General features: G+C 37.7%; 1 protein-coding gene across 1 annotated transcript in view; it reads left to right on the top strand.

Annotated features, from left to right (window-relative positions):
• Window positions 1–22,627, top strand: part of Slco6a1 (solute carrier organic anion transporter family member 6A1) — a 39,428-nt gene extending 16,801 nt beyond the window's left edge. The window contains exons 7-13 of the mRNA XM_051190667.1: window positions 1,268–1,412; window positions 5,844–6,039; window positions 9,691–9,844; window positions 13,700–13,887; window positions 19,015–19,079; window positions 20,184–20,325; window positions 22,495–22,627. Coding sequence (XP_051046624.1) covers window positions 1,268–1,412; window positions 5,844–6,039; window positions 9,691–9,844; window positions 13,700–13,887; window positions 19,015–19,079; window positions 20,184–20,325; window positions 22,495–22,627 — 1,023 coding nt within the window. The remainder of the gene's footprint in view (window positions 1–1,267; window positions 1,413–5,843; window positions 6,040–9,690; window positions 9,845–13,699; window positions 13,888–19,014; window positions 19,080–20,183; window positions 20,326–22,494) is intronic.
• The last annotated feature ends 1,593 nt before the right edge of the window (window positions 22,628–24,220 follow it).

Raw genomic sequence — 24,220 nt, 5'->3', positions numbered from 1 at the left:
AGTCCACATGACTTAGGTGTCATCCCTTGGCTACCATCCACACTTATTTTCATTCTTGAGACACACTAGTCTGGACCAGCTTGCTGGTAGGTCTCCGGAATTATTCACCAGTCTCCATCTTACGGAACACATAGAATGAGTGTGTGCCACTGTGCCTGAGATTTTTTCATATAGGTTCTTGGGATTGAGTTCTGTTCCTTGAACAACCCCAGCACTTTGCCAGATGGTGCTTCTCTCCAGCCCCCCAAATGAACATTCATATTTGAAAATGTAGAAACACAAAATCCATACTGCCTTGCATACGTTTGTATGACAATATTTAGAAGCCTACACATGTTAGCAAGGGTTAATAAGTGTTTCTAATTATATGGTCTATGCCACTTAGCTATTGCTACATGAGAAAACTTAGTAGCACGACAGAATACTATTTTACTTATCAGTGAAAAATCGTGTGAGGCTTATCCCGTTAACTGTACATGGGGTGACTGAGGTGCTCACAATGTGAAGGATGGAACGATCTCAAGGCTTCTTTGCTCTAATATTAGCATTATTATAATGTCCCAAAGAACACTCACACATGGCCTTGCTGACAATCGTAAGGCCTTCCCATGCTCGGCGACTTAGTGATGGAATGGTACAGACCTGCAAGTGCCAGACCTTATGTATAGTTCTGAGGAATCTTAGAGTATAATCTGTGTCACTAAGTAAACTAGACTCTGAGATGTTGAGGTGTTGTTGTTATAAAAAGATAAAACCTGAAGAAAATTCTGGAGCAAAAAGTGAAATAAATTACTCATAATCCCCAATATCTATAAATGTCCTCCAAGAACATACAATTCTAAAGATGCTCTTGTCAAAGGAGATGAAGAGTATGTGCATAGGGATTTTTATTGTATGTAGCCATGTTTGTGACTCTGGGGAGTTGAAGGTGACATAAGTATTTGATCCTACAGGAATCAACAGATATAGTGCAATCACATGACACAAAGTTAGGGAGCTTTCACCAGATGGGTCAGGTAAAAGTGAAACAAGAGAGATACTTTCAACAAGCTGACAGATCCAGAGATAAAAGTTATGTTTGCATAGAAAGCAACCTAACTACAAGCCTAACTACCACCTAACTACATTGTGTGTCTACTAGGGAACCACATAATTCTGTTTGGATTAGTACATACATTCCATTTGGATTATGGGGAAACAGTTCTGCAGATGGGCAGTTGGCATTGGATGAAATGAAATCACTGAGATATGGTTTGTTCTGTTTCAGTGTCTCTCCAAGTGCCCGCTACTGATATGCCACGCAATGTGCAAAGCCACAGAGTCCTTGTCTTATATTGGAGCTACAGAATTTTTGCCCAAATATTTAGAAAATCAGTTTTTGTTAACGCCCTCACTTGCTACTCTGCTTACAGGTAGATTTTTCTTCTTACTGATTTAAAATTTTTCATGATGGATATACTCAAATATGTTATGTATATTTAAGAAATATGCCATGGAAGCAGAAGACACAGTGTACTTGGATGTCCCTTGCTAAAACTTTTTTTAAGAAAAACCACTACCTCTACATTTTTTATACAATACTTCACTATTCTGTTTCTATTACTTACTGTCTTCCTGCCTCCCATCTACATACCTGGCTATTTCCTTTTCCCTCCTCTCCCCATCCCACATAAGTGATGTATATCATAAAACTATAAGTGTACATGACTCAATAATACTGCTTTAAAAGTATGTGTATGTATATATCTGTATCAGAAACCACATAAAATAAAATAAATGACCCCCTAAGAACTCCCGTTTCTTCTCTACCTCGCCTCTTCTTTCAGTTGAGAGTGTTCTTCACATCTGAGATTCCAAAGCAGATAAATTTTCTCACCAGGGTGCTTACTGTCCTCCCTTCTGAAGTTCCTCAAGTTGATCCTAATCCACAATATTTACCTGGAAACTATTGCCCATACTTTACTAACTAAAATTATTGATTTAGCTTTCTACTAAATACATGTATAGACTTTTACATAAGACATCCAAACACTTACTTTTCATAACATTTCAAAACATAAACCAAATTCATTTAAAGGTCCTTACAGGTATATAATGTGTAATTAATTTTTATTAACTCAATAGCAACATAAAGTTCTAGAAATTCTTTTGTTTTTTTTTTCACTTACTATTTATGTTTTGTGTATGTATGTGTATATATGGTCTTTCAACAACACACACATGGACTTTAGGAGACATCTTGGGGGTGGGGGTTGTTCTTTTCTTCTACCATGTGGGTCTCAGGAATTGTGGCATGCATCTTTACTTATGAAGCCACTTTGATAGCCCTAAAATAATATTCTTCTCTGTGGCTTGATTTATTCTATTGGTTAGGATTTTTGACAACTTTGGTTTGTTGAGATGGGGTAGGATGTAGCCCACACTGATCTGGCACTTGAACTTGATCTGTAGCTGAGGCTTCAAGTCCTGCTCCACCTACTTTTAGGTGTGTTCTTCCATGCCCAGTTTTATTGGTTTTGGTTCAAGTTATCATGCTCTTCATTTTCCAGCTTTGTATTATTTTTCAGAATTTGTCTTCATTGAGTTGCTTTCTCTTGAATTATCTTTCTTAACTCACTTGTACTTTTCATCTGTTATTGCTGTTGTTCTTTTTTTTTTTTTTGATATGGAGGTTTACATTCAGTTCACATTAACAATTCTCTACTTTTCTATGGTGGACTTCATGATATGTTGCTTTCTTCTGCTAGTGTGACTTGTAATAATTGAATTCTTGTGCAACATTGAATTTGTTTACAAAAGTGTTCCATAATAAAATGTCTTAAAACTTTGCTTGTGAACAGAGTTTTGCGACAGAGATCACCATGTATGATAGCATATCTGCAAGTCTTGAAAGAGTGGGAATTGGTGGTGTATGCCTTAAATCCCAGTACTCGGGAGGCAGAGGCAGGTGGGTCTCAGTGAGTTTGAGGCCAGTCTGGTCTACAGAGTAAGTTCCAGGACAGGCTCCAAAGAAATACAGCAAAAACCTGTCTCAAAAAAATAAAATAAAATAAAACAAAACAAAGTAAAAAACAAAAGCAAAAAAGAGTGGACAAACTCTGGCACTTTAAGCAGATGTATAGGCATCAGAAATTGTGGCATGCACACACAATGGTGTCTCCTCCTGGATTGATAGCACTGTTAAAAGTTGTGGACTCCTAAATACACTGTTGATAGTGACTCTGATATTTGAAAGTGATTTGTGGGTTGGTTGTTGCATTCATGTTGCATGTGGACTGAAGGTATAGTATGGTGAAAGTAAACAATTAGAATCATAGCTTTTACTGTGTGACACTCCACCATCAAACTTAAACATCACATGCAATCTGCTCTGCTATAGCCTTGACTGTTGTAGAATATAGATGTGGATGTGGTCTTGCCTACCATTATGCTTTTCTCTCTTGCTACATTATGGATATTTGCTATGGAACTAACCTCAGTCTCCCCCCGTCTGTATGGGTGAACAGATAGGGCTATATGTTTCCCTTATTTTATCAAGTAGAAGTGACCATTATAGTTCAAGAAATACTGGGTTGTGACTGGAACAAAGTTAATTCTTCATATAAATGTAGCTCAGGGGCATCGTGCCAGCTATTGTGTACCAGGCTGTTGGATTGGTCTTCAGTTCTTGTGGGATGGAGAAGTGAGAAAGGGAGAAGAACTTTTTTAAATAGTGAAAAAATATATTAATGGAAAAGGAAATTGAAAGGCTAGAGCTGTCAGTGCTGGAACACTTGCCTAGGATACATGAACAATCCGGGTCATTTAAAAAATAAAAGAGAACAAAGAAAAATTTAAAAGATGGAAATAGAAGTAAAAAGAAGAAAAGGGAAAACATGAAAAGGAAAACGGAGAAAGGAGGAGAACTCGATAAAATTAGGACAAAAGCGAGAAAAATGACAATAAAGAAAAACCCATATTAAATGAAATCAATGGAGGGAAGATGAAGTGAGATCACCTCCCTGGCAAAGGTCTCTCCGGATCTTCTAGAGTTGAAATGCTCAACGAATAGGGTGAGAAGAGTAGGTTGCATTTGAATATTTTTCTAATTCCCCTCAGTTGTTACCAAACTAGTAGGGAGCAGAATCTGGCTGTGCCCCGCATTGACAAAGTCGGGGACTGCACTAGCTGTGCGCGCTCTCCAGGGTCTGAAGTCTGCAATGCTCTGCACATGGACACTGACGTAGAACAGGGAGTCTGTCCTACCATATGCACACAGAAGGAATAGGCTGCTTTATCTTCACTCAGGAAGTTTTATTCGGCACAATGGCTGCATAGACAGTATTGGGGCAAGAGCAAGCTCTTCTCACTAAAAACTGAATTCAGACAGACAATGGACAACACTGAACCATTTCCTCTGAAGGTTTTTACTTTTTGCAACCTAGCGTCCACAAAGCATCCAAGACGGGGGGCATGCCTAGAATGTGTGAGCATAAACCCTTCAGTATCTCGTCTCAGAGAGACTCACCCAGGTATAACTGCCTCACCTTTGCTTACAGTTGCTGCTTACCCTGCTATGCACAGAGGTATCCAGGAGAAGTCCGGGATGTAAGTATATCTCAAGAGCCGCTGAGTCCCTGACAGCAGATGCTCTAGCACTAAGATGTCACTGGTGTTGTTAACTTCTTTTGTGGCTCCAGCTTGTTTTCAGACTCCAGGCTAGGTAGTACAGGCTATTTGTCTGTAGGATGCAGCCGTCAGTGCCAAGTCTAGGTTTCCGCTGTAACTTCCTGCTAGAAACAGGGAGTCCACTCCTCTACTACATTTTGAGTTCCTGGAGTCAGGGTATTTGCTCGCCTTGCTTTGCCATTATTTCTGGTCTGTGGAAGATGCTAGGTTTGATTTTCTGTGCAGACAGCTAACCATTGCCCACCCACTTCTCCTTCAATGACAAGTTCCAAATCTATTATTTTGTTTTCATCCCTATTCTACCACTTTGGGCCTGAAGTTGAGTTTTATCAATTATGTGTTTTTGTTGTTCACTTTTATTGTTTATTCTTGTTTTTCGCTGTCAGCTTTAGTTCTTTCCTCCTCGATCTTTTTCCATTTTTATGGAAGTTTTATTTGTAGTTATTCAAATTGTCACGAGATTTAATCTTGCAATTATGTTGTTACTGGTGTTTATTTCTCTACCCATAACAGCCATACACACATCAAGCTGGTTGGATTTTTGTCAATTTGTGAGTTAACTACATCACACAGAGTATTTTTAATTTTTCCCTGTCTTCTCTTTTCCTTATATTTCCACCCTGCATTGTTATCGTTATTTCCTCTTTCTAAATATGTACACTTAAGTAGAAAAAGACATAGCTCATACTGGGTACTCTGAAGTCTCACATTACAAGTCCGTTCATGTTGACCTTCTCGAGAAATCTCAGTGAGTTGGTCCAATTCTTGTTCATAGGATGGGTTTAAAAAGCCTGTTATTTCGACTAACTCTGTTGTAGTAAGCCATGCATTTAATCAGCTAAGTAACAATATCTCTTAATAAGATAGCCCATAACTTCTATGTGATGTGAACTAAGTTCCTGGCTTAGATATTAGATACCTGGTATTTCATACCTAGTGTATCTAATCTAAACATGACCCCCACTACCAGAATCCAGTAGACCTATAGTGGTTCCATTCCCATGCACAGGATTGTGTATATTATGAAGTTCAGATTTATACAAATACCACATCTTCTAGCATTTTTTTTTTTACTTTAAAAATATGTATTTGAGTAGAGGGAGTGGAATCTATATGTTATTTTTTGGTACTCTCATAGGATATGTTTTAACAGTATTTTCTTCTCCTTTTTGCAGGAATTATTTTAGTCCCAGGAGGAGCAATTGGAAGTTTCCTAGGAGGTCTCATTGTTTCCAAGTTGAGAATGTCTTGCAAAAGCCAGATGAGATTTGTAATGGTGACATCTATTATATCACTTCTGCTTTTTGTATTAATAGCTTTTGTAGAGTGTGAAACGGTGAAATTTGCTGGAATCAGTGAAGATTATGATGGGTAAATATGTTTGTATACTCAACATTAAAAATCATAACTGAAGTCTTATTTCCAGACTAATAATCCAGAAACTTTAAACATTTATATAATTCCTAGCATTACAATTAAGCATGCAAATGAAGTATAAAACATAGTTTTACTTTTAACATTAATAGATAGTATCTCAAGAGATAAGCTTATTTATTATGCATTTTATTTAAAGTCAAAACTAGATTATGTTAAGGTATGCAGTAAGTGCAACATGGTATTAGCATATGTATAAAGAGATTTGACCCTGTGTTCTTGAACATAACTGTCTGCAGTCTTGAAGACATCAAAGAATAGATTTAACATATATTTGAACATGCACATGGGCATTTTAAATTTAATATGAAAAAATGCAATGGGCTTGGGATGGATTGATAATAAATACTGTATAACATAAATGCAAGTGAAAACCCAAGGACTAATCAAGTGAAATGTTAAAAGACAGCAACAGCACCTTCAACTACAATGAACTAGCTAACAGCAAACCAATTTCCAATTCATGCAACTCTTATAAAACATAACTTCATCTTCACTTCTCTTACACATTCATTCAAAGGACGTAGAGGGTCTTGAATTCATAGACACAGCAACAAAAGATGTATCTGTGACTTAGAAACAAATGATAATATATAAAAACATAAAAATTAAAAGCTTTTTTCTGTGCAAAACTTTTTGTTAATATGGTGGAATGATTATACTACAGAATGGCAAAATATTTGAATAATGAAAATTCAGCAAGTCTACAACTAGAAAATTAATGATATGTCAACTGAAAAATCCTTGAACACAAAAATACTAAGACTCACCTGCTCCCTTGCTCTAGCAAGAAACAAATGGGAAAACATATCATTTCAATTGATAAGTTTGCAAATTAAGAAATAAGAGGCACAAATAAATTTCTCAAATATTCAAAATGTACAAAAACATGAATAAAATAAAATGTTACTCATTTAAATTAATGCATAAGCAAAGAATTGTAGACAATAAAACACTTAAATACTGAATGTTGTTAACAAATTAGTATAAATAATTTAAAAATTGTTTATAATTCATAGAAAATCTTTTAAAAATACTTTTTGGTTAAAACTCACTCATATATGAACTTTAGACACAGAGCAAAGGATCACCAGCCTATAATTCACACTGCCAGAGAAACTAGGATACAAGGAGGATTCTAAGAGATTCATACAAGGTCCCTCACAGAAGAGGAAAGGAACAAAATCTCCTGATCATATTGTTGGAAGTGGAGACAGAGTCAGGAGAAAGAGAAGGGAAGGAGAGCATGTGGTGGGAAGATTAAGTCAGGGAGGAATAGAAAAGAGGAAAACAAAACAAAACAATAACAAAAAACAAAAGAGAGAGAGAGACAAAAAGAGAGGGAGCCATCACAGGTTTGAAGAGAAAACTGATTATAGAGAAATGAATATCCAGAGACCTACAAGGATGACCCCAAGTAACTATCTGAGCAGCAATGGAAAGGCTACCTTATATGCCCTTCCCTGATAATGAGATTGATGACTAACGTATCTACCTTCCTAGAGCCCTCATCTAATAGCTGATGAAAACAGAAGCAGACACCGACAGCTGAACACTAAACCCAACTCCTGGAATCCAGATGTAGAGAGGGAGGAGTGATAAGAAAATGGGAGCAAGACCAGGCTACAGAAACTCACAGAGAGAGCTGACCTGAACAAGAGGGAGCTAATGGACCCCCAGACTGATAGCTGGGAAACCAGCATTGGACTGACTCAGACTCCCTGAACATGGGTCTCAGCTGGAAGGCCTAGGCAGTCTAAGAGACCTCAGACAGTGGAACCAGGATGTATTTCTGGTGCACAAAAGGACTTTGGGAGCACATTCCCCTTGGAGGGATACTTCCTTAACCTAGAGGCAGAAGGGAGGGCCCAGACCTTACTCCAAATGACTTAACAAATTGTTAATCCCATCTTGAAGGTATCACCCTCCCTGTGGAATGGGGGGATAGTATGGGAGGGGAGTCAGGGGGCATGGGAGGGAGGGAGAGGGAACTGGGATCAATGTGTAAAATAAGAAAAATAATAATAATAAAAAACAATTATTTTATTTTCCCTTAGTAAAGAATTACACATACTTGAAAGAGCCTATATACATAAGCAGAGCAAAGACCAAAAAGTCATGAGTGGAGAAAACACTCGCTTAAAAACTCAGCTGCTAAAGATCAAAACTTACTGAGCTCAGTGTTCAGGAGCACTGGTTCTCCCGCCAGAGGACCAAGGTTTGGTCCCCAACGTGCACACAGAGGCTCATAACTGTCAGTAACTTCCTTCCCAAGAGACTCAATGGCTTACATTTGCATTCATGGATGCTGAATTGTTGGGATGCCTCACTGGCTGGTCGAGTTGCAGTGTGTCACAGCCTGACAGCTTTCTCCAAAGGCTCAGCAGCATGGAGACTCCCTCCCTCCCCAGCGAAACTTCCAGCTCTCTCTCTCTGCCCTATCTCCCTGCCCTATCTGGAGAATATGTTTGGCTGGGAAGACTGACCTTATCTGAAAGTTGTCTCTAGACTTAGAGATGATTGATCTTTAGCTTGATCCTTGGCACAGACAGATTCCTGCCAGAAGCCTTCTCTACTGCACATATGATAACTAAGACTTGTGCCAGAAGCCTTATGATAGGACTGTACCACTTAATACAAATTAGGGTTTGTCTCCAGCTCCCCAGTCCTTTATGTTCCTTATAGTCTGGAATAAAGTTGAACTGAATCACTGAAATCTGTCTCCTGGAGGGCTGTCTCCGTGGTACCCACAGTGAACCTGCTTTTGTTCCCTCCACTCTTGTGGACAAATGTAGCCAGTTATCCCAAGAAGCAAAGCCACACTATACTCACATGGTGCACAAACACCCATGTACATAAAATAATTCTAAAATAGTCACTATAAATCATATACACCATTTAAATATTCTTTTAATACTTACACAAGGATCACGAAAACATAAGTCCATAGAAAAGTAAATAAAGATTATTTGTAAGAAGAAACAAGAAAAAAATATAAGATTTTTGTGATTGCTTTTTATAAAATTTTAACAAAGGGACAGGAAGACATTACTAATAAGCAGAGGGACTACACATGGGTATAGGAACTCTTTGAAGTATGTGCATCAGGGAGCAAGGAGCAGCCCATTGCAGGTGATGATGACTTCCTTTGTTTACGTAATTGTGGTGACAATTTTGCTATAGGTTACAAAAATTCAAGGGGTACATTTTTAAGATTTTTTATATTTATTTATGTGAATGAGTATATAACAGCATGCATGTATACATACCACTTGCATGCCTGGCGCCTGCAGAGACCATAAGTGAGCATCAGATTCCCTGCAAATGGGGTTACAGGTGGTTGTAAGGTGCACTGTAGATGTTGGGAACGGAATTTTGGTCCTCTGGAAGAGGAGGAATTGCTCTTAAGAGCTAAGCCTTCTCTCCAGGACTTTAAATCCATAGTTTCATATTTTATTTTTACCTTAGTAAATTTGTGAAAAAGAAATTATTTCAATAAGGGTGTTTGTGGGTCTTACTGACACCTTAATGTCTGCATCGACAATTTAAATGATGGCGTTATAATTTAATTCGCTCTCAACTTCGCAGGTCAGGTATCATGGGAAACCTCACAGCTTCATGCAATATGCACTGTGGCTGTGCAAGCACTGTCTATGCTTCTGTGTGTGGGAGAGACGACATCGAGTATTTCTCTCCCTGCTTTGCAGGCTGCAAATCTAAGAAACACTTAAACAACGAAAAGGTAATTTTTAGTTGGGGATGGAAACAGAATCAGACACCCACATCTAAACACTGAGCCGAACTGGAATCCAGAGGCAGAGAGGGAGGATAAGACCAGGCTACAGAAACCCACAGAGACAGCTGACCTGAACAAGGAAGAGCTAATGGACCCCCAGACTGATAGCTGGGAAACCAGCATTGAACTAACTCAGACCCCCTGAACGTGGCCTGGGCAGTCTAAGGGACCTTTGGCAGTGGAACCAGGATGTATCCCTGGTGCAGGAAAGGACCTTGGGAGCACATTCCCCATGGATGGATACTCCCTTAACGTAGAGGCAGGCCTAGTCCCTACTCCAAATGATTTGACAGATGTAGATGATCCCTCCAGGAAGGCATCACTCTACATGTGGAGTTGAGGGGGTGGGATGGGAGGGTGGTCAGGGGGGATAGGAGGGTGGAAGAGAAAGGGGGAGGGAAGGAGGGAAGGAGGGAGAGGCAACTGGGATTGATATGTAAAATAAGAAAAATAAATAAATAAAAAACAAAAATACACACACCCATATATATATATATATATATATATATATATATATATATATATATATATATATAAAGAAAAAGTAGGAACATGCTCATTTTATAGTGACTAGATTTTGCTTGCAGCTCTCTAAAGTTTTGCTTTTTATTTTTCCATATTTCTAGTTTTAACAACATGAAAAGAAAACCCAGTTTACCTTTCCCAACTCACTAGACTTTGAACACAATCTTTGACACACACCCTTCACGCAGGGTTGCCAGGAGCTGTCCTGTGAGTCATCTTTCTCTCATATGTGCCTTCTGCTGAGATTCAAATGCCTACTCTCCAGCTTCCTGCTGTTTCACTATCTTCTCCACAGTAACTCGGACGTAGATCTGAATTATATTAAGTGAGGTGTTGAATCAAAGACTCTACTGCTGATCCAAATCCCTTGCCCTCAGTTCTTTGTGTTCTTTGTGCACCAGATGTTATCATATATACAAGGCTTTCACAAGACACATGCCTTTCTAGAAAATTAAGTTATAGAAGTCATATGAATAAGAGAAATATGACTTAATTCAATCTGCTTAAAAACTCTAGTTACATTTGCTATGTCACTAATAAAATTTCCTATTTCCTGACTGCTACAACAACCCAGAAAACATTTAATTTTTCCTAGTTTATGTTCTGTTGCAGAGAGCAATTGACTACCCTACCATTTGTCAAGTCTGTGAGGTCCATTTCTTTGTGTGTGTGTATGCATGTTTTGATGCATGTGTGTGTGCATGTGCCCATGAGACACATGTACAGAAATATGATATCATTTGATACCTAAAATGGAAAAAGAATCACTGCCCACTCTGCCCACTCCCAATATGCTCAGGAGATCTTGCCCCTTTCACCTTTTGTGGGGGACCTGGTATGACTCTCTTAAGGTCGTCCTTGTATTCTAGCTTCTCTGGCAGTGTAAACTGTAGGCTGGTTATCCTTTGCTCTGTGAATGAGTACATACCATGTTTGTCTTTTTGTGAATGGGTAACATCATTCAGGATGGTTTCTTCAAGTTCCAACCATTTGCTTGTGAATTTCAGAGCAGGAGAGAGACGATGAGGGACCAGGAAGATTGAGTTGGGGATGAATAGATGAGAGCAAGAAAAGAGATACCATAATAGAGGGAGCCATTAATAGGGTATGGTTTCAATTAATTATACAGAGCTTCCAGAAAACACTTTCACAACTACTTTATACAGAATGGCATCCAGGATTATTTTAGGTATTTCTCTTTTACAACTCATTCCTTTAGCACTGAGTTTTGTTGTACTTTATTATCTTTTAATATGTATATCAGCTTTTATCCTTGCCTTGGTAGTTCAATAATCTCAGCAGCCAGAGTGTTTCTAAGAGTAAAGACCAACGTTTCCTTAACCTATTTTTGCAATTAGCAATGTGTGTACTACTTGCATGATTCATCCCATCCTGGTTTTTGTTGTTTTTGGTTTTTGAAGACAGGGTTTCTCTGTGTAGAGCTGGCTGTCCTGAAATTCACTCTGCAGACCAGGCTGGCCCCATATTCACAAAGCAGTGAGTACTGGGATCAGAGGTGTGCACTGCCCCCATCTGACTCTATCCTGGTCTTTTGTTTTCTGATTCTTGCACATCCTTTCTGCCCTAGCCCTTGCTGTGCTCGGTCTCTGAACTTGTTAACATGTTCTGGATCACTACTGTATGAATGCCTGCCTGTCCTCTCTCATCTGTAACCTAAGTCTAGATTACCATGTAACTTTCTTCCATATGTTCTTAAATTTCTTCTCACATAGCTCTCCATCACTTCTATACCTGCTGATACTGCTAAGTATAAAATCATTTTTCTTAATAGTGCCTGCAATTTCCCCTTGCCCCTTTGTCTTGATAATAACCACATATGCATCACATAAACGTTTCTTTTGTGTTTCTCTAGTTGCCTTCCTAAGTGGATAATTCTCTGAATGGCAAACAGATTTCTCTTGCATTGTTTACAATATGTCTAAAATCAAGCTGTTGTTCAGCACACAGACATTTAGAAACTTAGGTGGAATGATAATTTTTGCTTGAGTATTTGTACATATATGTTATTTAATGTGTGTAGTAATTCATCAGCTAGGCTGATGCTATTTTATGACCTTATTTTCTTAATCTCTCAGACCCAGGCCATCTTTAAACTTCTTACTGGCAGTATTTTTACATTGTTGTTATTTCTCTGTTATGATTATTGTCTTGTAGCTTAGAGCATTTTATTTTAAATGGCCTAATAAATTTCTATATGATATTTTTATCTCCAGCCAGCCACTGTGTAAGCCGTGTGTGTGTGTGTGTGTGTGTGTGTGTGTGTATTTCTGCCTCTCTATTTCTGGGATTACAATTGCTGTTCTATGTGCTCTTAAAAATATTTGGCCTCTGGTGCTATGTGTCTTCTATGCTTAATAAAAATCAAATCCATCATAATTATAAACAAAACTAAGTATGAACAAGCTTACACAAACTTTCATAGTTGATTAATTGGCCCTATTTCAAATCTCAACTAAAATTTAATTCTATTCATTACACTATCTTTAATTTTCCTTAATGTATATTTCTATACAATGATAATAAATTTAACATAAGTTGACTACTACTACTTAAATTTGTAGACCTCTTCCTTATTTACAAAAATTATATAACCACTAACACCTACACAAAAAGTCATTCACTGGCAGGTAAAATATCTCTGATTTTACAATTAATATTGCATTTCTAAATAATGTATGTCAGGTTTAAAATGAGAATATTCATGAATTCTTAGCTGGATGCCTTAAATACAGGGGTATTCTGAAAACAGGAGCAGCCAGACCTCTGTGAGTTCAAGGCCAGCCAGAGTTACAAAGTGAGACCCTCTCTAAGGAATGCTGAGAACAGGAGAAATAGTATTCTCTAGAGAAGAACATACCAGCTAGTTATTAATGGTCAGCCCTGAAAACATTATACAGAAATAGTATACAGACTAAGAAAGTTACATTTAAGTAAATACAAATATACACATATGTGTGTATGTGTTCATAAGTATGTATTTATATAAGTTTACATATATAATATATATATATATATATGAACAATTAAAGAAAACAAAGCTATGGATTTAAAACTGGGATATGTGGAAGGGTTTATAGAGGGTAAAGAAAGGAGAAAATAATATTATATTTTAATCTTTAAAATTATTAAAATGAAAACAAGCAAAAACCTGGGCAGTTTCCCTTTGAATATTGATTTCATTTTATTTTTATAATAATAAAGCTATTGTCCCCTGTTTGTTTCTGAAATACTGTTTTTTATGTTCAATATTCATAGACATACTACAATTGTTCTTGCATTAAAGAAGGATTGACAACTGCAGATACTGAAGGTGATTTTGTTGATGCCTTTCCTGGGAAATGCAATACCAAGTGTTTTAAATTACCTTTGTTTTTTGCTTTTTTCTTTTCTGCAATTACTTTTTCTAGTTCATCTAATATACCAATCATCTTGATTATCCTCCGGTAAGTATGAAATATTTATAATTATTATACATTTACACAAGAACAAGAACACATTACACAAGAACTATACACTTAGAAATAGTTCATATATCTACAGCAAAACGATTTTCTGTGTTTTAAAGTAGTAAATAAAGAGGGAAATTTTTTGTTGTTGAAATGTGTATATACACTTAAGTTTTCCTTGTACTTGTTTATGTGCCTCACTTATCTGGATGTTACATTTAGTTTTACTTCAAAACTAAGTATATATAGTTTTTGGAAGTGCACATTTTACTCTCTAGCACTATTTAAAATCATTTAGAAAACACAGATATCCATGCATCAGTAACAAAATAAACATAATACCAACCATAGATTAGATAGATTATACCCACTTTGTATACCACACATGCATCAACAAGTGGGAAAACTTTTAGCTGTAGCATAGATGTGAGTATGAAGTTGATCCACTGGCATGGGTATTTGTCTCTGCTTCTACATTTCTCACTTAGGTGTTTGTCCAGAATATGTAAAGTCCAACAAACATTCATTTTTGTTCTAGGAACAGAATAAAAGGATATTACTCTAGATGTGGTTTTTCAAGTTAACAAGTATATTTGAATCCTAGGTATCCAGTAAAATCTAACCAACAAAATGAACAAAAATGCTTCATTCCTGGCATCAAACAGAATTGATATGTTTTGTTTTTGTTTTGCATTGTTGTTCTTCATGTGTTTTGGTGGACAGGGTCTCACTGCATTACCATGGTTTGCCTCAAGGCTGTACTTTTTCTCAACCATTTTGGTGCTGGGACAACACTCAAATGGGCAATTGATAGGATAATTTGAAAATGGGAAAAACTGGAGTTAAAGGAGGAAAAGTGGAGGAAAAAAGTATGTAATAGTGATATTTAGAGATAATATGTAAAAGAGTTAAAAAATCAACTTCCCCAAAGCAGAGCAACTGTACCTCGAATCTTGGAGTTCCAACCTATTACAAGGAATTAAAAAACAAAAACAAGACAAAACAAAACAAAAAACCCAGACCTCTTTTGGGGAAAAGTAAAAAGGTGATGGTGTAACCCTGAAACGAAACCATAGAATGTTCATTCCCTCCGCATGACAACCAATGAAAATACGTAAGATAACAGGCTGTACTACCAAAAAATATGAATTTCCCACATCAGTGATTTCAAAGGTCACCTACTCTTACCCAATCATGAACAGCCAAGACATGTACCACCCTGCTTGTGGGTGTTTTCTTGTTTGTTTGTTTGTTTCCTTTTCCTTTAAAAACCTCTTTCCACTGAGGCCAGGCACCGTTTTCCTGCAGCCTCTGTGCCTGTTTGCTGGACAGGGTACCTGCTGAGGCTTGTAACTTATCAATGAACCTTATGCATTTGTATAAGTGAGTTGGCTCCTTGGTTGTCTTTTTGGTTGTCTCAAGAACTTGGCATTGCAATATGATAGAGCATTTGGGGGAAATATTTAGCTTTGTTAAAAGGGTGGGAATTGTCACTTTGTTGGAATATGGAGAAATTCCAGAATGTATTCATTTGGGTGACTAAAAGAAGGATAATTCTAAATAAGACTATGAAATTCAAGGAAGTGGAAATGCAACTCAACACAAACTTGAGTTAGTGAAATGCCTCGGTGGGCACAGATGCTTTCTACCGTGCCGAGGACCCAAGCTCAATGCTGTGAACTCACATTGCCAAACTCTTTGTTCCCAAGCCACATAAAGACACAACTAAGAGAAAGTACTACAGACCAATACCCCTACGAACACTGATGCAAAAATACTCAATAAAATACTAGCAAATCTAATCCCAGAACACATCAGAGAAATCATCCACCATGGTCAAGTAGGCTTTATCCCCAAGATGCAGGATTATTTCAATCTCTATTATAGACCTATAATTCTGAAGACAGATTGGTATTGGCACAAAAATAGACAGGTAGACCAATGGAATTGAATTGGTAGCCCTAATATTAACTCACACACCTATGAACAACTGATATTTGACAAAGCAGCTAAAATTATAAAATGAAACAAAGAAAGCATCTTCAACAAATGGTGCTGGCACAACTGGATGCTGGCGTGTAAGAAGACTGTAGATGGATCCATATCTATCATCATGCACAAAACTTAAGTACAAATGGATCAAAGAGCTCAACATAAATCTAGCCACACTGAATCTATTAGAAGAGAAAGTGGAAGGTACCCTTGAATGAACTGAGGTACCAGAGACCACTTCCTGAACATAACACCACTACCACAGACACTGAGATTAATAAATAATACCCCTTGAAACCTGAAAGGCTTCTATAAGGCAAAGGACACAGTCAACAAGACAAAACAGTAGCCCACAGGACAGAAAAAGATATTCACCAATCCCACATCAGACAGAGAGCTGATTTCCAAAATGTACAAAGAACTCAAGAAGCTAGTTACCAAAACACCAAATAATTCAATTAAAATTGGGGTACATAACTAAATAGAAATTTCTCAATAGAAGAATCTAAAATGGCTGAAAGACACTTAAGAAAGTGCTCAACATCCTTAGCCATCAGGGAAATGCACTCTGATTTACCACCTTACTCCTCTCAGAATTTCTAAAACTCAAAACCACCAAAGACAGTTTACGCTTGAGAGGATGTGGAGAAAGGGGTATACGCCTCCCCTGATGGTGGGAATACAAACTTCTACAGCAACTTTGGAAATCAGTATGACCGTTCCTCAGAAAAATGGTAATCAGTCCACCACAAGATCCCAGCAATTTCACTCTTAGGCATATATCCAAAAGACACATATCGTACAACAAGGACATCTGTTCACCTGTGTTCATAGCAGCTTTAATTGTAATAGCTAGAACCTAGAAGCAACCTAAATGCCCCTCAGATGCAGAATGGATGGAGAAAATGTGACACATTTACACAATGCAGTACTATTCAATGGAAAAAAAAAAAACAAAGGAATCTTGAAATTCACAGGAAATTGGATGGAACTAGAAGAAGCCATCATGAGTGAGGTAACCCATCACAAAAAGACAAACATGGTATGTTCTCACTCATTTGTGGATTTTAGACATAGAGCAAAGGATTATCAGCCCACAATCCACACCACCTGAAAAGCTAAGAAACAAGGAGGATCGTAAGAGAGACATACATAGTTGTCAGGAGAAGGGGAAAGGGACAAGATCTCCTGTGCAAATGGGGAGCATGGGGGAAGGGGAGAGGGAGTTGGAGAAAGAGCAGGGCAGAAGAGGAGGGAAGAGGAGGACATGAGAGATCAGGAAAATTGAGTCGGGGGAAGAATAGAGGAGAGCAAGAAAAGAGATATCATAATAGAGAAAGCCATTATAAGTTTAAAGAGAAATCTAGCTCTTGGGAAATGTCCAGATATCTACAAGGATGAACTCAACTAACAATCTAGCCATAGTGGAGAGGCTACCTTAAATGCCCTTCCTCAATAATGAGATTGATGACTACCTTATATGCCATCCTAGAGCCTTCATCTAGTAACTGATGGAAGCAGAAGCAGATATCCACAGCTAAACACTGAGCAGAACTCTTGGAATCCAGTTGCAGAGAGGGAGGAGTAATGACCAAAGGGGCCAAGACCAGGCTGGAGAAACCCACAGAATCAGCTGATCTGAACAAGGGGGAGCTATTGGACCCCATTCTGATAGTTGCGAAATCAGCATAGGACTGACCCCGACCCCCTGAACTTTGGGTCTCCATTAGGAGGCCTGGGCAGTCTGAGGGACCTCTGACAGAGGAACCAGGTTGTATCCCTGGTGCATGAAATGACTTTGGGGGCACATTCCCCATGGAGGTATACTCCATTAGCCTGGAGATACAGGGAGGGCCAAGCCCTACCCCAAATGACTTGACAGACTTTGATGATCTCTCCTGGAAGGAGGACCAACTCAGACCACCTGAATGTGGATGTTAGATAGGAGGCCTGGTCAGCCTGTGGGGCCAATAGTAGTGGATTCATCCCTAGTATATGAATGGACGTTGGGAGCCCATTCCACATAGAGGGATACTTCTCAGCCTAGACATGTAGAGGAGAGCCTGAGCTCTGCTCCATATGATATGAAAGACTTAGATAATCCACCATGGAAGACCTCCCCCTCCATGGGGAGCAGAACAGAAGGGGGTGGGATGGGTGTTGCGGGGATATGGGGGGGAGGAGAGGAGGGAGGATGAACTGGGACTAACTTGTGAAATAAGCTTGTTACTAATTTAAAATAAAATATCATAAAAACAAATACAGCATTCTCATACATAAATGTATGTAATGAATTTTAGTTGTCTTTGCCATTTATTCTGTTCTCTTGTTTTTCCCAACAAGCCCTTCCTACCTTTAACTACTTTTCCCTTGTGTAACTTGTTAATTTGAGTTGTTTTTATCAATGATTTAAAGTTACTTTTCATTTACTTCCAGTAGTGACTATAATAACGGTGCCAAAGGAAAGAATGTACACTCAGAGATTAGCACTTTTCAGTGAAGCTGAATGAAGTTGCAACCAGATGTAGGCTGGATGTAAGGAATGCCTTTGCAGGGTGTGGTACCCAGCCACCTGACACTCAAGGGAGTGAGGGTCGGATGGAAACACCTGTAAGGAAGGCACCTGTCTGTGGCACCCAGTCTCCCTGAGTAACCATGGGGAAGAACCCTGAAACAGGGCTCAAAAAGCACCATTTAGGAAGAACCCAGTCAAAAGCTTGGAAGTTAAACGTCGTCTTACTAATACAATTTGTGGAGTGCAGACTCCACAGACATCAGCATCTAAGAAGGTGTGGCATGGACTTCACAAAGGCGAAACCGATTCTAAACACCCCTGTGCCTGACAGGCGAGGAAAGGTAGACTGAGAAACAGAACACAGGTGCATCTCACCCTTGCGGTTCTTTCTCTTGGGAAGAAAGAAGAAAGGGGGAAAGGAAAGATCTATACTGCGCCTACAGGCCACATTGAACTTTTGTCAATTAGCTACAATTTGGTAAAATTATGTGATATATACCTTATAATACATAATTCATATATATGTTTATAATATAACACAATTTATTTACATTTATGTATAAAACATAAACCTAGCACGTGTCACTTACAGGTAATACCATTGTTATTTCTTTCAGAACTTTACCTCCCAATTTAAAGTCACTGGGCATGGGTGTGACCTATACAACTTTGAGATTATTTGGTATGTATTTTTCAGATATGTTTAATGTATCAAATTGTTCATATTTATATCTAAATTTATTTATGTGTTTACTTAAAATTACAAGTGAGTAATAACACAAAAAAGTGACTAGGAGTTTACCTTTGGAAAGCTTAGGAGCCAATTAAATACGGAGAGAAGATAAGTGAAACAAAAGACATCTTGTTATATAAACCATACATAAATTGTGCTGTGTCATCGGGAGCCATGAATTTGTATCTGAAGTATCTTTATCATCTCACACAAGTGGCTCTGAGAGATCATACAAAGTATCCACACACTCATAGTAATTTCATACTTCTTATATGCTTGCAAAGTTACCAAATGAAATTTGTCAAAACTGTCTTCATCACCCATGATTCTTAGTGTGATATATCTATGGATTTAATTACTACAAGAACAAATTGGATTTTCTGGGACTTCCAATGCCATCCCAAAGCCATTATGGTTTTTTTTTTTTTTTTTTTTTTTTTTTTTTTTTTTTACTGACTTGATATTTTACAGGCCTGCCTGTGAAAGTAGCAACAGCTATTATGAGTTCATGTTTGCCACAGCTATGTTATGTCCAAAGGACAATATTTTTCCGCTGTCCTTCTCATCCTGTGGCTCTTACATTCCTTCAGCCTCCTCTTCCATAATGTTCAGGAGCCTCTGTAAAGAGGAGAGTAATAGCAATGTCACATCTGTGGCTGAGCACTCACATTCAAATATCCTTAGCACTCTGAATAGTAACAATTTGCAGTAACTCCTGACACAATAGGAAGCTTCTCTGGTGCAGATCAGGAGTCACACATCTACATAAATAAATAGTATTTAGAATGCAATTTTCCAACATGACCATTTAGAAGCACAACATCAATATTTTCTTTTCTAGGTCATATAACACTTGTATAATGCAGGGATCAGGATATTGATTTCCTTGGTTAATGAGCCAATCGATGAGTATTAAATAATGTGTTTAGAGGATCCTGTGTGTGTGTGTGTGTGTGTGTGTGTGTGTGTATGCATGTGCGTGTGTGTTTTAAGCTAGTCAATACTGTTTTTTTTTTTTTAATGAAGAATTTAAAATCATTGGCTATTTTATAGGATCCATCCCTGGACCAATACTTTTTCGATTAACAGCAAATAGTTCTTGTATTTACTGGGACATTAATAAATGTGGAGTTAGAGGACGTTGTTGGATCTATAATAAGTCGAAAATGGTCTACATATTGTTGGGACTATGTAAGTGATGTGAATTATATAAATTTAAATAAATAAAATTGATTTTAGGATTTGCAATTGCTTATAACAAGGAAATGATTAATCATGAGTAAATGCTTTGATAGTCAAAGCTTATACAATTATGTAGGAACTATTTTACAAACATACTACAGAATTTAGGTAAATAATTGTTTTGTTCTGTACAAGTTCTGTATTATTCTTTAAGAAGGGGTGATAATTAGTATAATTTTAGTTTGTTAACTGATTTTGTATGTACATTTATACAGCCACATTGATTTCCCTTATGAATTTTTTTAGCTTTATACTAGTAGATTAGATAAATTTGAATACAAATACAGCTGTAAATAGCATCTTCAAAATACTGCTCTCTCTGAAGACTAAACTTGATAATTTCTCTGCTGTGGAACCATCTTTGTACAATGTAGTAAACAGATATTAATCCCGTTGGTTAATAAAAGAGCTGGTTGGTCAGTAGCTGAATAGGTAGAAGTTCATCAGAACTTATAGACAAAAAGAAATCACATAGAAGGAGAGATTGCTAAGGGCTCCGACTGTCTATCGTCCACTGTAGAGGTCCACTTCCAAAGCTAAACTTGGATTACACGATCAGGGCTGTTCTGTGCGGGCTCCAACCTTGCCACACATTTCGGACTGGTCTCCTTGGCTTTCCTCTGAGGATGTTGTTGAAACTGTCAGGATCCCAAAGCACTTGCATTTTGTTCCCTTGGACAACTAGGACCTCTTCAATCTGCTTCCACGGGAACATTGATACTTCAGTCTGAACCATGGCTGCTTAGTGCTACTCACTTGGAAGCAAGGAGAGAAAGTTCCCCTAAGCAGCAAGCCCACTCGGAGCTATGAAGCTTAGCCACTGAAGAATCCTCCCCTGGAAGGGGGCAGACTTCTCTCCAAAGAGTTCTGAAGACATTTTGTCATTGTTCTGATGCACAATGGTCCACTCCCGTTTAGTCACATTGATCTCAGTAGCAAGTGCATACTGGGCCACACTTGTAATTTCTTCTTCCAAACATCTGGTCTTGCTTTTGCCTGACCAGGCTATGAACTCACCAAATCTTTTTCCCATTCTGTTTCCTTTTGTTCATCTGCGATTCTGAATAATAACAACCATTTAGTCTTAACAGTTCGGTGGTTTGGAACTCTGCCCTCTCAGCCTCAAGCACGCATCTCGGTAGTCCCTTGCAGACACTGTTCCACAAGATCACTTCATCTCAGTCTTCGTGGGACTGCAACAAGATGCTCCAGTCCCAGGTTCTTCTGGGATGAAAGTGCGGTTTTGCACTTTTAATCCCATCTGCTATGGAAAATGTACCCAGAGCAGATTCTATGCCACTGCCATTCACTTTGAATGTTTATCTTCTTTACGTGCAGAATATGTTAGCGTATTGTCGGGATTTTTTCCTGTTGCTGTCAGGTGGGGTTCCTGCTAGCAAGTCGTTCTTTTTGGAAGTACATCTGGAAGCATTTTTCACAATCCCTTGTTCTCCTCTCAAACTGTGCTTCCAAAAGGGCATTACGGTCATTTCCTAATAATGTTCACTGTAAAATTACAACTGTTGTCACTGGTAAGCATATCTTTGAGGTAATATTCCTTAAGATACATGAAATAGTTCATAAGTGGAAAACACATTAACATTTCTTTTTTGATTTAGCTGGTGTTAGATAACTTGTATTGTTTTGCTACAACATTTTGACTCTAAATATCAGGGCTTGTGAAATTTAATTATTTTTTATGTAATACTTGTAACTTTCAGAAATTTAAAACAAAATGAAAACTATAAAAACAGTTATATTTCCTATAAATTAATGTTTATGTGTGGAAAGTGATCAATATTTCCAAGACTAAAGCTGCTTAAAGCTTTAAGCAAGTTTCAGTTTCAATTGACAGATAAATTTGAAAAATACAGTTTATTTATGTGTTTTCAAAATAATACAGTTCATGAATTCATAAAACATTACCTTTTGGAGGCTATCTGATGCATTTTAAAATTTTTGTAAGCACTTTAAAATATTTAACATAACATAATAATTTTCATATTTGGGGAATTAATACTTTCAGAAATAAGCTATCTTTTCTTCAGTTAAATGGCATTCTTTCACAAACTTTTGATACAAATCTAGTTATATTAAGTATTTTTTTTTTAAACTCAGGCAGTGCTTGCAAATTGGCCACAACCTTCCTTAGTTTTTCTGCACTTCATAAATATGATCTTATGGTTGGTGAAAGTTCTGAGAATCTGGACCTGCCTGAAAAGGAAGCAAAAGAAACCAGAACTAGACAAAAATAATTTTTGATTTCTTCATTGGTAAGAACTTTATATTTTTTAATTTGTCAATGGAATATCATATGGATAACTTTTAAAATATTAGTGATGTACTTACATTTTAAAATATTTATTATGAGCATAAAAATATAGTCTGTTTTAAGATTGCTGAAGATGTTTTGAAACATGCACTTAGTACCTTTCTTTTTAACACATAAAAACCTCCGGGTAGTGGTACATGCCTTTAATCCCAACACAGCAGTAGCACCTGAGTTCAATAGCAGTCAGATTTACAGTGTGAGTTCCGGGACAGCCAGGGCTACACAGAGAAATCCCATGTCCCCAAACCAGAAAAATGAAACAAGCAAAACATACTGGCTCCAAAAAGTGGAGAGAAGGAGGTTGGGGGATGGTCTTTGTGAGCACAGGAGATGCAGGCAGGGGGACAGGGAAGGCAGCAAGTGTAACTGGTATTCTGCTGCAGAGCTAAGGGTGAGATTGGATCTGGGGGAACAGAATACACACTTTTTGCTTTTAATTGGAAGACAACACTTGAAAGAAGAGTTTATCTTGTATCCTGCTAGTTTGCTGAAGGTGTTTATCAGCTGTAGGAGTTCCCTGGTAGAGTTTATTGAGTGGCTTATGTAAACTATCATCTCATCTGCAAATAGAGACAGTTTGACTTCTTCCTTTCCAATTTGGATCCTCTTGATCTCCTTTTGTTGTCTTATAGCTTTAGCTAGAACTTCCAGTATGATATTGAAGAGCTATGGAGAGAGAGGGCAGCCTTGTCTTGTTCCTGATTTTAGAGGAATTGGTTCAAGTTTCTCTCCATTCAGTTTGATGTTGGCAGTTGGCTTGCTGTATATCTGTATATTGCTCTTATTATGTTTAGGTATGTTCCTGTTATCCCTGACCTCTCCAAGACCTTTATCATGAAAAGGTGTTGAATTTTGTTGAAGGCTTTTTCAGCATCTAGGGAGATAATCATGTGGTTTTTCTTTTTCAGTTTGTTTATATGGTGGATCACGTTGATAGATTTTCGTATGTTAAACCATCCCTGCAATCCAGGGATGAAGCCTACTTGGTCATGGTGGATGATTTCTCTGATGTATTCTTGAATTCGGTTTGCCAGTATTTTATTGAGTATTTTTGCACCGGTGTTCATCAGGGATATTGGTCTGTAGTTTTCTTTCTTAGTTGTGTCTTTGTGAGGTTTGGGTACCAAAGTTATTGTGGCCTCATAAAAAGAGTTTGGCAATGAACCTTCTGTTTCTATTTTGTGGAGCAGTTTTAGGAGTAGTGGTATTAGTTCTTCCTTGAATGTCTGGTAGAATTCTGCACTGAATCCATCTGGCCCTGGACTTTTTTTGGTTGGAAGGCTTTCGATGACTGCTTCTATTTCATTGCGGGTTATAGGTCTATTTAAGTTGTTTGTTCTTGATTTAATTTTGGTAAGTGATAGTTATCCAGAAATTTGTCCATTTCCTTTGAATTTTCAATTTTTGTGGAATACAGATTTTCAAAGTATGACCTGAAAATTGTCTGCTTTTCCTCTGTGTCCATTGTTATATTCATTCCCCTTTTCATTTCTGATTTTGTTAATTTGCATGTTTT

Source organism: Phodopus roborovskii, unplaced genomic scaffold (genome assembly GCF_943737965.1).
Source record: "Phodopus roborovskii unplaced genomic scaffold, PHOROB, whole genome shotgun sequence".
NCBI classification, from domain to species: Eukaryota; Metazoa; Chordata; class Mammalia; order Rodentia; family Cricetidae; genus Phodopus; species Phodopus roborovskii.
The sequence above is the reverse complement of the archived record's forward strand: the minus strand, read 5'-3'. Positions and strand labels throughout refer to the sequence as shown.